Source organism: Equus caballus, chromosome 7 (assembly GCF_041296265.1).
Source record: "Equus caballus isolate H_3958 breed thoroughbred chromosome 7, TB-T2T, whole genome shotgun sequence".
Taxonomy (NCBI): Eukaryota; Metazoa; Chordata; class Mammalia; order Perissodactyla; family Equidae; genus Equus; species Equus caballus.
In genome coordinates this window covers 28,420,495-28,436,739 of record NC_091690.1, presented here as the reverse complement: position 1 = coordinate 28,436,739, position 16,245 = coordinate 28,420,495, and the positions used below count along the sequence as shown (strand labels likewise).

General features: G+C 47.2%; 1 protein-coding gene across 1 annotated transcript in view; it reads right to left on the bottom strand.

Annotated features, from left to right (window-relative positions):
• The window catches only part of POU2F3 (POU class 2 homeobox 3), a 71,986-nt gene that overhangs the window by 12,619 nt on the left and 43,122 nt on the right, over positions 1 to 16,245 (bottom strand). The window contains exons 4-7 of the mRNA XM_023644227.2: positions 6,697 to 6,801; positions 5,342 to 5,444; positions 2,661 to 2,743; positions 153 to 335 (exon numbers count right to left, since the gene is read on the bottom strand). Of these exons, the coding sequence (XP_023499995.2) occupies positions 153 to 335; positions 2,661 to 2,743; positions 5,342 to 5,444; positions 6,697 to 6,801 (474 nt within the window). The remainder of the gene's footprint in view (positions 1 to 152; positions 336 to 2,660; positions 2,744 to 5,341; positions 5,445 to 6,696; positions 6,802 to 16,245) is intronic.

Here is a 16,245-nt window from a genome sequence, read left to right as displayed (position 1 = left end):
AATGGCGACTGTGCCCTATTCTCAGGGAACAGAGGGACACAATGGGCTTGCCCCAAACATAGAGCCTCAGGTTGGTCTTGAAACCTGCACTTGGGAAGACCAGTCTCCACTCACTCAACCTGATTTCTTCCATCTCCTCCCCCTAAACAAACCTGTGTGAAGCCCAGCTTAATGCGCCTCTGCTTGAAGGTCTTGGCAAACTTCTCCAGCTCTTCCAGGTCACTGGGCTCATCAGCCCCTCCAGAGCTGGGTAGATGCTTGGGCACTGGGAGATGCTGGGACGCTTCCAGGTGGGGTTCTAAAGAAGATCCTGGCAGCCCGGGGCGCCCAACTGCCTAAGAGGGAGTATACGCCAAGCAGATCCACAAATAGTCAACAGATCAGATGGCATTTTTCTGATATTTTGTACTAACAGGCCCACTCAGAGGATGACAGATCCCTGGGGACATCTGATTCCTATTTTTTCAGTGGGCTGAAAGTGGAAATTGGAGCTTCTGTGAAGGGTTAGTAAATAGCTAGAATAGCTGGGGTAGAAACAGAAGGAATGTGGGGAAGGGAAGTGACCTTTCTGGGTTCTGGCCTATGAGCAGGTGACTTCCTTCTTTCAGTTTTCCACCATAAAAGGAGCAACCTGGGTTGTTTACAAAGATTCCAAAACCAAATCTCAGAATGGGACAGGGAAAAGGGTGTTGGCCTTGCCTGTTCTTTTCCACAAAGCAAAGTAACTGAGGTGTTCGACAGGCATTAACTGAAGATAACAGAGGGCATCGGATAGTCACTGCACTAATAGAATTTGCATAACATTTCAAACTCTTGTGACTGTCACTTTACTTTCTAAACCACCATTTTCTTTCATGAGAGTGTTTTTCACTTTTGAAAAAAAGTCAAAGGTATCCCAGTGCTATCAGAATGTATCTTGATCTCATTCCTAGTTGTCAGGAGATATTCTTTCTTTAGTTTATTTTCATAGGAAAATGGACCCTTAAACCTGGAACCCACGTTGTGCCCATTTGGGGTCAGAAGTGAAGATATCTATCATTCCACAAAGTGGGAGTGGGAGCCAGGCCTAGGGGTCCAGACACTGTGTCCCGAACAGGGGCCACTGACCATGTGGATACCTTGGCCTAAGTCCATCCTCCTCTCTCTCTTCCCAGTTTACTCTTTTCCTAGACTGGGGTCAGCTTTACTCCTTCTTCCTTCCAAAACATTCAGGTCTACCATTCAGATGGGCATCCTTATGAGGAGGAAGCTAAAAGGACCAGAGAGAAGTTAAGGATTCTTTTCCCTGATACAGGGTCTTTTAGAACAGAATGATTTGAAACCGTTACGGGTTTGATCCTGTTTGCAGGGAGGGGGTGGCACAGACCAGACCCTCAGGACAAAGCCTAAGTCCTCTTTGAGCCCCTTCCTTTCCATTAATTCATTTGCTCTCTCATCTGACAAATACTTACTGAGTTCTTTGCTAGACCGTCTCCTTCCCCTCTTCACATGCAATCAGGAGCTGAACTGCATTGTCCCAGCTTCCCGAAACATCTCCTCACTCATCCCCTCCTCTCTGTTCCCATTGCCACAAACCTAAGCCGGTCCCTGCTTACCGCTGCCCAGGAGGATCTCAATCACCTTCTCAACAGCCTCCCTGCTTCTGGCCTCTCCCGGCTCTCATCACATAAGATGTGAGAGTTGAACTTGAGGATTCCCTAGCATCTGTTCCAGACCTAAGTTTATGATGATTCTGAGGAGAGCAGTCAGGAGGAAGTACAAAGCTTACGATCCTGGCGTCCCCATTTCTATTAGCCACTAGAGGGCACCCTCCCCCCTTCCAGGTGTCTTCAGTGTACTCTAGCCCTCTAAAATCCTGGCCCTTCCTGACCCATGGGGATCTTAGCACAGAGAAGGGACATTAGGATCTCTGCAGTCATTCCCAACTCTTCTGCACATCCATCTCTGCAGAGCCATCTTGCGCAGCCGTGAAGGTCATTAACTGCACGGGGCACCCAGACGAGGGGAGGAGTGGCAGCTACCACACAGCTTCTGCTGCCCTGGCCAAGCCAGACACACTGGTATGTGGCGGCATCCGGCTGGAGGAAGAGGTGTCTTTTTTTCTAATTGGCAATCAGGTGGTGCAGGGAACCACGCAGCTCTGCAAACAGCCTCTCTGGCAGACCTCAGTGCTCCTGACCTGCACACGTGCCCACTGCAGGATGCAGCCTCGGATAGTAGATCTTAAGAGAGGCCCAGAGGTGGGAGACACTGACTTTGTGGTCTGGGGACATGAGATCTATGGGACTCTGGTCTCTGCCTTGGGGCTTAAGAGCACCCAGCCAGGGCTGGCGGCCACCTTGGCATCCCTGGAAACTCAGCTGACCCCTGGTTCTAAGAGGAGTGCTGGTAGGGCCTGATCGGGCTGGAGTGGAGTGGCCGCAGTACTGAGCAGGCTGGCCAGGGAGCTGGAATCTCTGGGTTCTCCTTCTGGCTCCTTCAGTCACATTGGGCCGATCACTTCCCCTGGCTGCGGCTTAAATGTCCTTGTGTGCCAGCAGGAATAGACCCTGGCTTTTCCCTCTTCCCAGAGGGGTAAGTGTACCGACAAAACCAGGGAGCTTAACTCTGTCAGGAGCTGAGACATTCCTAGAGGAAACAGGGACAATGTGGTTGTTTACCTGGGACGCCAGGCCAGGCCCCGTCTGCGGGAGGAGGAGCGAGCTTTGTTGCTGTGGAAAGGGGAGAAGATTTGGCTGCAGACCTGGGTGAAAGGGGAGGGACAAAGGAACAAAGGAATAAAATCCAGGCCATCGGAAAGACATGCTCTACAACTTTGGAACCACGATAGCTGTCTCCACCCCCTACTACCTAATCAGGTCCCTTGACCCACCTCAAGCCTCCGTGGAGAGGCCCCCAAGGGCAATGCCAGGCATTGCCACACACAGCTGGAGGCGAATCAGACACAGGGATAAACAGATGTAAACAGCAGTCCCCAAACCAGTCCTTCTGCTTGCCTGCCTGCCTGGAGTGGTGCAAGGCTGATGAAGACAGTCTGCTCTGGTATCTGATAACCAGGGCTGAAGAAATCCAAGAAGGAAGGAGATGCGGGAAGTGACAGCTAAGAATTCAAGCTGGAGCTGAGGATTTCCGTTTTGCCTGCAGAAGTAGCTGGGATGGCTACTTCTGCAGGCAAAGATGCAAAGATGTCAGACTAAGTAGATGGGGCCGTACAGCTCCAAAGGGCAGTGGATCATTGGCCAGAGGCTCTTGGCAGAACCAGGACATTTTACACTTGGGAGAAAGGGCTAAGAGAGTAAGGGAAGATGAGAGGCCAAGTGTGGGGAAGTTCAGTCTGTCTCTCTGGTGGTGTGGACTACACCTGCTCGTTGCACTGCCTGAGGATGGCTTTCTCTTTCCCTCTCCAGGAAAACTGTCCATGAAGGGCTCTGCCCGGCTGCTGGTCATGACAGTGGCCTCCCTCTAGGAAGGGCCACAGCCAGGAACTCTTACTTTCACTGAGGGAATGGGGCCATCAAACTACCACAGCAGATGATGGGGCGGGTCACCCCAATCACTCAGCACAGAGCAGAACCTTGGGGTGTCTATTGTCCCCAAGCTGTTTTGGGTCACCGATGTACAGCATCTCCTGATGCTGACCTTTATACTCCTCAGCCTAAAAAAGTCAGGGCTTAATTTTTCCTTACTAAGATAAATAGGCACAAAGCTCTTATAAGGAACCCTGGACTGGGAGTCCAGAGGCTTGACTACTAATAGTAATCTAATATTTGTATTGCGTTTTGAAATATACAAACCCTTTTCACATGCATTATTTCAAATAACCCTCAATAACCTTGTGAGGTAGAGTTTCGCTATTATTCCATTTTTATAAAGGAGGAAATGGAAACTCAGAGAGGTTAGGTAAGTTTCTCAAGGAAACACAGCTAATAAGTGATTTTTGTTTTTTTACCAATGAATTTTTCTGACTCCAAATTTTGAACTAGGTTTTTTTCCCCCCCGTGCTTCATACACTGATCTCATTGGTTATATGCCTCAGCCATTTTTCACATCACTATCTTCCCAAAAAATTGAATTAACTGTTATCTTCCTTTTCCTATTCCAAGAATATGATATATATTGTTTAGCTAATACTTAAAGGTTCAAATGTGTTCTCATTCATCATCATAATAACACTCTGAGATGACTTGGAAATTAAGGTTTGGGACTACAATTTTGGAAGAGTTGAATCTTCTTTGGATTCTGGGTTCCCAAAGCCTCTACTTGGGATTTGTACAATGGAGGGGAGCTTATAATTCCTCCACCACTTTTGGCTCTAGTTAGTGGAGCTGGGAGAGAGAGAGGCAGGACAGTACAACGGCCAAGAACACGGGTTTCAGACAGACTGATCTGGAACCTTCTGGTAGGTCACCAGAGACATAATATGACTACCTATACACAGTTATTTTATTTTTTTGCTGAGGAAGCTTAGCCCTCAGCTAACATCTGTGCCAATCTTCTTTTTTTTGCTTGAGGAAAATTAGCTCTGAGCTAACATCTGTGCCAATCTTCCTCTACTTTGTATGTGGGTTGCCGCCACAGCATGGCTGACGAGTGGTGTAAGTTCACATTCGGGAACAAACCTATGAATGTCGGGACACTGAAGCAGAGTGCTGAACTTAACCACTACAACACAGAGCCAGCCCCTGCACAAGGTTGTTTTGAAAAATGTCAGGAAAATCACTCAGCAGAGCTCCTGGCATATCATGATCAAGAAATGTTGGCTAATATTATGAATATTCTGTCTCTTTTGCTCTTGGCCAAAGAGAAGTTCTCTGGTAGCAACTTCCCTGCCAAAGAAAATCTGAAAACCCTCTCGACAGCCTGTGGGTGGCACTGCCGCTCTATCCGAATAGAATCACAGTCGGGCTTCCCAGAGGTGAAGTCTGAATCCGTTCCTGGAGATTTCCAAGGAATTGGGACTTGTCATATACCACATCAACCAAGGAGTGCCTCCTTCTTTGTACTGTTCCCTGAGAGATTTCCAAGGAATTGGGACTTGTCTGTACTGTGTTTCTCAAGGAGCTCCTCCTTCCTTGTATACCCCAGCTTCCTGCCACCCTAGCACCTTCAGATTTGACTCTATGAAATTGAAGTGGTGGGCCAGACCAAGCACGAGGCTGGGGAGACTCAGTCTGGAGGGGCAATCCCAGGGTCCCTACCTCAGGCCCCAAGGTGGACAAGCTGGTCTGAATACCAGAGGGATGAGCCACTCCCCACGCCCCATACTTGGGCATCCCCACTGGGCAAGCAGCAGCAACACTTTACTGGATTCGGTCCTTCTGGAAAGCCCCAAGCTTCTTACCTTGCTGCCCAGGCTGGGTCTGAGATAGCAGGAACTGGGATACAGACTGTAGGTGGCCAGGAACCAGCACGAGCTGCTGGAGCGGGTGGAGGGTAGTCATGTCCTACACGCGAGGAGATACACATATCACAGAATTTACAAGCTGGGGGGGCCAGTGCCATCTGCCTGCTGCCCGTCTGTGCCAAAGGCCTCCACACCCTTAGAGTTTGCGGGCATTGACCTTGCCTTATGCCTCCGTGTAACCCCAGCATCTGGCACATGGTAGCTGTTCCCTTAATGCTGGTGTTGTTACAGCTCCTGCACTTGGCCAGGCAGTGCCTTGCAACCTACTGTTACTTAGACCTTGCCTTGTTATTTAACTTTTCTGTGAGTCAGGCCTGTCTCCCAACTAGACTGTAAATGCCCTGAGAGCACTGACTGGGTATTATACATCTCAGAGGTTTACCCTAGAAGTGATGTGCAATCCCAATTGTCCATTGTTACTATTTTTTTAAAAGCTCACGCCACTTGATTATGCTAAAAGCCATGTCTTGGCCATTTCCTGGGCCTGAACCTTTCCTGGAGGAAGGGGCAGGTTATTAGTTCTTAATAAAACCAATTTGACTAAACAGAAAGTGCGTTTCCCCCGATTTCCTCCCGCCAACCCCAAAAAGGGAAATACTAGTCCCAATACTTGGGGACCTGGGAGTGCTCTGAGATCTAGACCCCCCAGGGCTCTGTGACCCTGCAGGCCTGAGCTTAGGTCTGTGCGGTAGACGTGGTGAACCCTTGCTGAATGAAGCAGGGAAGGAATGGATGCACCTTCTAGTCTTAAATATTTCCAGGGGAGGGATGGCTCTTTCTTCCCCAGGTCATCCAGACCAAGAAAGGGGACAGGGACACCACATGGACATCCGCCCTCTCAGACACTGGCCGTTACTGTTTCTGGATGCCTCTTTCTGCCCCGCACCAGCACCCTGTTCTACTTTGGCTTTGATGTAAAACCTTGGAGAAGGGAGGAGAGTGGGCCCGCTGGGGACAGAATTGTTCTGTATGTGTAGCAGTAGGTGTCATCATAGGGCTCCTCTGAATACAGCTGGAAGACGCCAGCCCTGTAGTTGCCAGGTCCACCGTTTTGGCAAGATTGGCTCCTTTTTCTCCCAGTGAGGCAGAGACCTCCCTCTTCACATAACCAGCCAAGCTGCAGCTTTAAGAGGATGTTTTGTAAGCCCATGTGCACCCCGGGCCTCCCAACCCCTTTCTCCCCTTCCCTGCAGGGGGTTCTTTAGAACATCATGGATTCACTGAGAGCCAGATCTACAGATCAAGCAGTTTGCAGAAGGCTTGAGATAAACCTGACAAGGGTTGGCATTTACCCCAGACATTTGGTTTCCGGCCATCGTGGCAGGTCCTTGGCTCAGGTGGCATGGCCGATGTGAGAGGGTCTGCTGCAGGGAGTCACTGAGGTCCTCAGTTTTAATCTGTAAGTGGAGGCACGAGGAGAGCATCAGTTCTAGGCCTGCCCAGGCAGACGGAAATGGAAACTTCGAGAAGAGCAAGGCAGGAAGCTGAGTAACAAGCCGGGAGAGTGAAGAGCTAGAACAGTGCCTGCTGGGCTGCAGCTCGATTTTCCTGCGTGCGTGTGCCCTTCAGGCCAGGGCAGCTCGTGAGACACAGAGGTGAGGGGCCCTCTGGAGTAATAATCTGCAAGATGGGGAATCCACTTAGCTCGGTTATTTCCAAACACCATTCTGGAGTCTATGCCCATACGTGGGGCAGTTTACGTTCTTCTCATTGAAATGAGAGAAAATAAGGATATCGTAGTGACTTGAAAAAATTTCTTTAAAATTCTGAGATGATGTTTTTTTTCCTTGGGGGGATATGTCAGAATTTCTTCTATGAAGTGATGGTGATCCTAAATGGCATTTTTTAAACTCCCCACCTCACAAAGTACAAAAATTGGCGACCCTTTATCAACTTCCCCTATATTCTGTTTTTTATTTTCCAGGTACACAAAATCCCAAAGTCTGGGAACCAGCTTTCCCTCCATCCCCGCCTTGTTTTCCACACTCCTCCATCCTCTGCGTGCTAAGCGGCCTCCGTAGCCAGCCCTCTTTGCCCATGTGGCTTTGGTGACAGTCCTTGCCTGTCTCCCTACAGGCAAGGACATGTCTCCCTCACAGTCGCTGCTGCAGTTGCAGCCTGAGGGGCCTGTGGTGGTTTCCAAACTCTGCCCAGCCTCCAGCACCCTTCGATGACAGCACACCCACCCACTCGTGGGTTTCCCAGGTGTCCAAGGGCAGGGCAGGAAGCACAACTTGTGCCCACCCCTCCTCCCACCCCGAGAACAGCTTCACTCTTGCAGCTTTTCAGGAAGTTCATTTGCGGGCTGGGGGGCAGAGGAGCCAAGTGATTTTGAATTCATATAATATGGCAAGGAGTACGGGATCTAGAACATACCCTATAAATGACGTTAGGGAGACCCTCTGATGGAAACTCTTGGCCATAGAGATCCTGCTAAAAGCATTTTTTTGGTCTGTGCTGGGAATGTCAGTGACATCCCAGAATCTCTCCTGTCTCTATAGTTTAACTCAAGTTAAAAGTTCAGACTAATAGCTATACTTGTGCTTAATCTCTGTGGGAAAATGGTGCTGTGGAACACTTAAAGAAAGAATTCCCTTTAGTTGGAGAGTTAGGAAGATCCTATTGAGTGACTGAGACCGAGGAGGGAGCTAATGTCCTAAATATGTGCCTTGCACATAGTGGGAACCCACTGCGTGTTAATTGAATAAAAGACATAAACACAACCCATCTCTCCACGGTCTCCAGTGGGATACATTGGGGAAAACATTTAACAGGGAGCTAGACTTTGTTTCTAGTCCTAACTCTGACTCTAACATACTATGTAAACTTGAACAATCATTTAGCCTCTAGGGGACTTGGTTTCTCCATCTGTTATACACTTCTCTATGATTTTTCTCTCTTTCAGCCCTAAAATGGAATTATCAATTCTAATTGCCTAGTGCATTTGGCAGAGCCGGCTAGTCCAGGTTGCTGTCATGTTCTTAGAGAAAGCAGATCTAAACAGCACCGAGAAGCCCTTGTTGCACCAGAATTGGTAAGAGGATGCTTCTTTCAGGGACAGTGTTTACAAATCATTCCTTTCTTCTCCTCTCACCCAAGGAGACTCTCCTGGAGCCTTGGAAGCAAAGAGGAGGAAAGGAGAGAGATAGGAAGGAGCATAGTAGGGGCAGAGCTAGACTTTCGGAAAACTCAAAAGGCATGGCCACCTGGACACGCTCTCCAGGACAGCCCCAATCCCTATCCCCAGTGCCCCTGAGCTCTTCCTACCACACTAGGCATCTCTATCTAAGGAGCTCTAGCATCCTAGTTCTTCCCCCGAAAATTAGAGTTTTCATATCCTAAATTCCAGGGAAACATTTGTTAGCAAGTTTTAGAAAGCTAGAAATAGATGATAAACTACTTATTTAAAATCACCGCCACCCTTAAGGTTTGCTCCAAGAGGAGACTTTATTGAAGCAAAGCCTTTTTGGCCAGCCTCCCCTCCCCACATCTCCCCTCTCTATCCCCCTCCTGCCCCAGGGCATCCCTCGTCCTAGAGTGGGGACAGGTGAGGCAGGATGGAGGAAGGGGGACGGGGGAGAACATGGAAAATTGGAGCTGAAACCACAGTGGTGGAACCACCGCAGGCAGCTTGGCACAGCTTCAGCTGCGAGGCAAGTGTCAGGCTTCCTTTATAGACTTATTATGAGCAATGGAGAGATAAGGAGGTGCAGCTATGACAGAGCTTGAAAACATGTGCTTTGCCTCCAACCTGGGCACTATCTGTTAGAATCAGTGCCAGGTCTTCCTGCAACACTTAATTTCAGAAACCAGCGCCATCATAAAAGAAAACGCACCCTTTCATCTGTTTCCTGGATCAATTGCCCTCCAAACTCTTCAAGGGGCACTTTCGACCTCCCAGGTCTGAAAACGAAGTGCCTGATGGCAGAAAGTTCCTTAGGGGGTCAGTCCGGGGCGTTCTGACTATGCAGTGTGCTATTCTTCTGAGTTTTTGCTTTGTCGACATTTTACTCTCTTGTTTTTCATAATTCATTACCCCTTGTTTGGGAGCTGCTGAGAGTAACCCCCAAAGAAGACAATCCTAAACAAACCCAGTTGAAAGACAATAAAGAAGACTTCTTTTTCTATGACAAGTTCTAAAGTCTCCGCTTGGGTGGGTGGGTGGGTCTCAGAAAGGGCAGAGCTGGAAGAGGAGGGGAAGCAGGTACATCAGCCGCCCGTACGCTTTGCCGACAATTCTCTGAGAGTTCAGAGGCTAAGAAACTAAGAAATAAAGTCCTTCACAAATCAAAAAATCCCTTTCACAGCTGTCGAGTGGAAAAGATTGGAGCCTTTCCAGGCAACTGGGTGTTGGCTGTGGATCTGGAAGATGCGATAGAGAGACTTCTGTTGGATCCCCTTGACTTCTAATGTGATAACCGGAGGCAAATTGGATGAAAACCGAATTCCCCCGTATTTGTGAAAACCCAACCAAACCCACGGGCTGCCTGGAATCATGAAGATCAACTGCAGGGTCCCTTTGGGGGTTCTCCTCACACAAGTGGAATATTTCTCCAGGATCAGCTTGGGATGGGCTAACCCCTGGGGACACAGGCCACCACAGAGGGTTCTGCCCTGTAACAGCCATTGATCATCCTGTCCATGTAGTAGACAAGGTTTGTCAGTTTAAGATCTTCTCCACCCACTGCACTGTGCAAAGGTATTACACTGAGTCTTGGGCAGTGACCAGGGAGGTAAAACGGCATCATGAGTGATTATCTTTTCTAATCCCAGTGAACTCCCTGACATCATCTGCTTTAGAAAGCAGTAGCCTTGTCATGGGAGGAGAGAGCCCCTTCTGAGAAGCTGGAAATCCTTCATACATGCTTTACTTGGCTTCACTGTGGGGACTAATGTTTACCTTCCCATCTCATAGAGGCCCAGAGAGCCTCAGAAATGAGCAGAAAGTTACATAACAAGACAGTGGCAAAACTCCAACAAGGGAATCATTCTCTGACCCTCCCCGGTGCTCTTTCTGCAAAACAATCCTACAAACGTCCCAGGGATATGACCATAGGTAATGGAAAAGGCAGTGTTCTGGCCCAGACATACACTTGGACCTCCTTATTAACCATCTGTTTGGGGGTCATGTGATGGGGCTCGGGGGGTGGTACTGGGGTACTCATCCTTAGCCCCCTCCCCATGACATTTTCACATGGTCCTCTCCAGGGGGAAAACAACCCAACACTAATGAACATATCATCAGCGATGAAAATGATCAAAGCTGTTGTCCCAGTTGCATAACTCGTTTGTGGAAAGTGTTTCATAAACATTTCACAAGAAGGTGAATTTCAAAGCTTGAACATCTCCCAACCTGCCTTCAATTACAGGCAAGATTTTTTTCTTTCTCTCCCTTCTACACTTCTCCTTAGCAGTGAGGAAGAATTTCTGTTTTGTAACTGATCTATAAAGGGTTGGCAAACATGTTGCTCATGAAAATATCCTAAAAATATACTCCAAGCGGTGGAAGGGGGCAGGGAGGTAACTCATCTTAGGTGAAGAAAGCTAGAAGTCCCCGAAGAGATGTTGGCTGTATTTTCGCTTGGAGGGCTGTCCTCCCTCAGTGGCTCTCAGCTGCTCATGTGTCCAGGGCTCTTGCCTCTTTGGATGCCTCTGGGAAGTGCCTGGGGAGATGGCCTCATCCAGTCCCCCGTCAGACCTATGAGAGACCAGCCTGTGCACCTTTGCCCCTGCACACTGGGATCTTCTCCCTGACAACATCCAACTTCCAGACAAACGAGTGATGGAGGAGAGGAGACATGGGCCCTTTAATAGACTAACGGCTCCCTAGGAGGCTGGGGCCACTTAGAGTTACTAACTCCTGAAAGGAAACTTTCCAAAGAGGCATCCTTGTCTTTCCTGCTTGCATTTACCCTGGAAATGCAACGAGCTTATCAGTCATGTTATTTAGTTCTTTGGCTTCAGTTCTTAAGACATAGCATTGCTAGTGCTGACACATGCATGAAAAAAACTCCATCATTTTAAGCCCATAAAAGTTTTCTTCTTGGAGCCGGCCTGGTGGTTTAGTGGTTAAGTTCGTGCACTCAGCTCCAGTGGCCCAGGGTTCATGGGTTTGGATCCTGGGCACGGACCTACACACTGTGCATCAAGCCATGCTGTGGTGGCATCCCACATACAAAATACAGGAAGATTGGCACAGATGTTAGCTCAGTGACAATCTTCTTCAAGCAAAAAGAGGAAGATTGGCAACAGATGTTAGCTCAGGGCCAATCTTCCTCACCAAAAAAAAAAAGTTTTCCTCTCTCTCTGGCATAGAAGTCTGTGAATTTAGGTTTATGTTTAAAAACTCTGGGAAGGGGCTGTGCCCTTATTGAGGACAGATTCTCACAAATATTTCTTGGTGCCCAGGACTTGAACAACTTTAACCAATGATTACTTCACAACCCTCCTGAAATGCCAGCAGTGTCCCCTGCAGTGGGGAGCCGGAATGGTGAGTCTTCCCTTTTTTGACCCTGATCCCCTCTGAATCAGAGTCTTCTGGTTCTCCTGGTAGCCTACCTGGTAGACAAGCTCACAGAGCTGCTACTCTCCAGGGAGGAGCACCACAGAGAACTGTGGATACACCTGCACAGCGGGCTGTTCTGCCCCCAAATAAGTGAAATGGTAGGAGGTGGGGGAGGTGGGGAGTAAGAAATGCCAAGCATGGTCCTTGAATCAAACTCTGAAAACTGTTTCTAAGCCCAGTGGCTATTCTTGGGAAATATCTGGTGTGTGAATGCAATTTGTCATCACACTGAGTTCTTCTATAAACATCTGGGCTGCCTATCATGGGAGGACTTTGCTGTCCTTTTCAGAGCAGTGGATGATTAAAAAAAGACATCCAGGAAAGAAGCACAGGCTCAGAATCAACCAGGGGACCTGACTTTGGGTTCCATCTTTGCTTCTAACTGGTTGCATGATCTAATATTAAGTTACTTCATTCATTTCTCTAGGCCTAGATTATTCCTCCATAAAAGGAGGGAAATAGACTAGATGGAATCTCCTTAAGAAATTTATAATGTATAAAAGGCAGGGTGGGAGGAGACTTGTGCGCATCTAAGTATGCTAACTGTGTCACTAGACCCATTTTACAGATGAAAAGACTGAGGCTTGGAGATGTTAAGAAACTTGCACAGAGTCACACTACTGGTAAATAATAGAGCTGAGATTTCAATCCAAGTCTATGTGACTCCATAGCTCTTCGACATAAACCTAACTCTCACTACTGTGTGTGATGGAGTCATAGGATCATAGTTTCTTCAGGATAGCTTAGTGCAGATCATGCCAGGTGCATGGCTGACATTCAACAGGTATTGATTCCCTTCCTTCCGCATTAGAACTGGAAGGAAATGTAGATATCACCCAAGCCCAATGGTTCATTTTATAGCTAAGACTCCTGAAGCCCAGAGAGGGGAAATAAGTTGCTCAGGGTAACGCAGCTAGAGTTGCAGCCAAGCCAGGCCTAAAGATCAAGCCACGGCCCTAACTCCTTGCCCAGTATTCAGTCCATTCCCCTGCACTTTGGCACTGCTCTGTCCTCTAGTTCTGTCACTCTGAGGCTGTTGCCTACTCCGGCTCCAGTAATAATTCAGTAGTAACCCTAATCTCATTGCTCTGAGATTTAATCTCAGTCAAAAGGAAAGTCCCCATTGAGAGTTCTCAATTACTATACAGGGTAAGGTTTAGATACAGAGAAAGCACACATCTGCTTGATATGATAACACAGTGGACATAGCTTGGGCACCTGCATCTGTATTTCTTTGACTCTCGTGTGTACAAATTAACTCCAGGGGGTTGATATTTGTTCTCTCCTTCCCTTGTTATGAGGAAGAGAGGTGGTGGTCGGGGGTGGGGGAAGGGAAGGCTCCGCCATGCCACAAAATCCCCATCCCAGTGTGTATTTACTATGGGGTCCCAAAGGAAACTAATGAGAGGAAGGGCAGATGCCCTGCTTGTCCTGGACACCCATGCGCACCCATGCACACACATGCGCGGTGCCAACCTGTCGCTGTGAAGCACTACGCAGATTAGTTCCAAGAGCTTCAGCTTAAGAAAGAGAAAGCAATGTTTTTATTTAGCACTTTAGAGATTAAAAGGCACTTTCAAATGCATCTTCATTTATTCTTCATGATAATTCAATGAGGAAAATAGTCTTACCAGACCGTTTTTATGGATATAGGAATCAAGACTAGAAGAATTGAAGTAACATGCCCACCATCACACAGCCAGGAAGAGCACAGCCTGACTTTCTGCTCAGGTCTTTGGCCTCCAGACCCTCCCGTCTTCTGCCTATACCACTCTGCCAGTCAGCCCCATTGGGCTCCCACCCAGAAACGTGCCTATTGACCCTGCCACCTCTGTGCACCATGTTGTTTTCATGTGTAGTGCAGAGTTGGTGTAAACGTTTCCACAAGTGTAGCCTAAGACTTTTACACATACATGGGGCCCACATAGTTATCAAAAGTAAAGTTTGCAACAAGTCCAAATGGGCTTCTCTTTGGCATTTCCCGGTTAACTGCCTATGACCTGGAAGCCTGCCTCTGAAAGTCTAAGCATTGGCTATAAATGCAAGGAAATGATTTTCCTGGTAATTTTCATCCTTAAGAACAGTCTTCCAGTAAGGCTGAGGTCCTTGTCTCTTATAAAGCAGGCATCTCTTGTGGCCCTCTGACACCAGGTCCACTCCAAAAGCAGTGGAGTAGATGGTATTCCATGTGGCATGCTTTAAACACAGAGGTTTCCTGCCCTGTAAAGGTCCCTTCCCAGTTCAGTTTAGTTCAACAAACATTTAGCATGCACCTGTTGTATACTAAGAGGAACTGTGGATCCAAAGATGAACAGGGACCTCCCAGAGTGATTAGGAGACGTCAGGTAAAAAGTAATCACCTGCAGTGCAATCTTTATAGCAATCAGAAGTAGGTGCAGTGGTGGCACGGAAAGGCTGCGATTCACTTTGTCAGAGCGGAGGACAGCTCAAGAAAGGGGAGGGAGTTAAGGAAGGCTCCTCAGAAGAACAGTCCTTCTGAGCAGCCCTGAAGGATGAAGAGGGCTCCCTCCCCAGGAGAAGGCAAAGAAGGGCACGCCGGGAAGTGGGAGCGACTTGTCCAAAGTCACACAGGGCAAAACAGGGCTTCACGTTCAGAAGTGACAAACAAGTGGGGTGGGAGACGCCGGGGCAAGAGCAGTGTCGTGCAAAGGAGTTTAGACCGGACTCCGGGGGCAAAGTGCAACTAGAGTAAAGCCGAGTGACATGGTGAGATTTTCCTTTAGTTCAGTTAAGCTAACAGCTGCGTGGAAAATGGATTTGAAGAGAGAACAACTGTAAGCGGGGCAACTAGTTAAAAAGCTGTTCATTGCACTAGTCTAGGTAAGACTGGTGAAGGTGTGCCTAAGGCCAAAACAGCAAGCCTCAGAGTGGAGGAGACAGAATGGAGAGTGTTTAGGATAGAAAATGCATTTCCACCCACCCCTAGAGGTTTATCCTTTATAACAAAGGACAGTTTATTTCAGGAATTCTCTTTTGAATTACCACACAACTAAAAGGACTAACAGAAAAAGAAATCTGAAAGACCACAGCCAACTGAACTGCTCATAATAGATGGAGTGGAGGGCATCTGGGGTTCCAGAAGGTATTCACTTTCTAACTCACCTATTTCTGCAATGTTCAATTTTTACAAGCTAATTCTTAATTTTAAATTAGAAAAAAATTAAGATTAAAAATAGTAAGCACTCAAAATTTCATATATCTGTATAGAAATTTTAGTTTACAAGGAGCTAAAGTTGGTTGTAGAGCTTCTTCTTTTGCCTGGTGAAAGGGAAGTCTTGAGAGGTCTAGAGGCACATTATCTCAATAAACAGACACATCTATGCATATCTGTGTATGTGTGTATGTTTATATCTATTTGTATGTATGTGTGTATGTGTGTGTGTATATATATATACACACACACATACACAATGATTCTGCATATTTATTACCTGGGAGACTATCTTGCTTGCTATGACCAGCCCAGCACATAGCAGAATGCCTGTTACTTACTAAGTGATTATTAAATATATGGGGAATTAATGCATAAATAGTTTCAATGATCCTGGAATATGGGAAACTGAGTCTCAGAGAAGTCACATGATTTCCTAAAGGCCATACAGCCAGGAAGTGGCAGAGCTGGAATTTGAGCCCAGGTCTGACTGGATCCAGAATCAATCCTCTTTCCACTGTATCACACAGACTTAAAAAGTCATGTCAAACTAGGCTCATTTCCTTGTATATAGGGTTCCTAGGAGTGAGGATCAGGTGAACCCTATAATTATTGCATGTATACATGTATATATATATATGTATATATTCTCCCTGGAGCCAGGATGGGGTCATATGGGCTGAGATAGTGTTGATTAAGAAGTCACTGTCATCCAGGAGGGATGTCTCCAATGGCGTGCCACAGGACTCTGCTTGTGGTCCAGTCTTGCTAACAGTGTTACCAGGAACTTGGATAAAGATACAGCATGCTTACATAATAAATCTCTATATGAGGAGCAGGCCTAGCTAGTACCTTGCACAAAGACATCAAGATTAAAAAGAAAAGCTTGAAAAAATGGAAAGAAGGGAAGAAAGTAGTGAGATAAAACTCAGGAGCAAATGTAAAAATTCTTTACTTAGAATATGAAAATTAACTGTACAAGTTGAGGCAACAGTTTATATTTAAAAAGACTTGAGAGGTGTTAACTGATTCTAAGACCATGTAAGTTGACAGTGTGATATAATTATCTTTTAAAAAGTCTGTAGGATAGGCTGTTCTAACAGA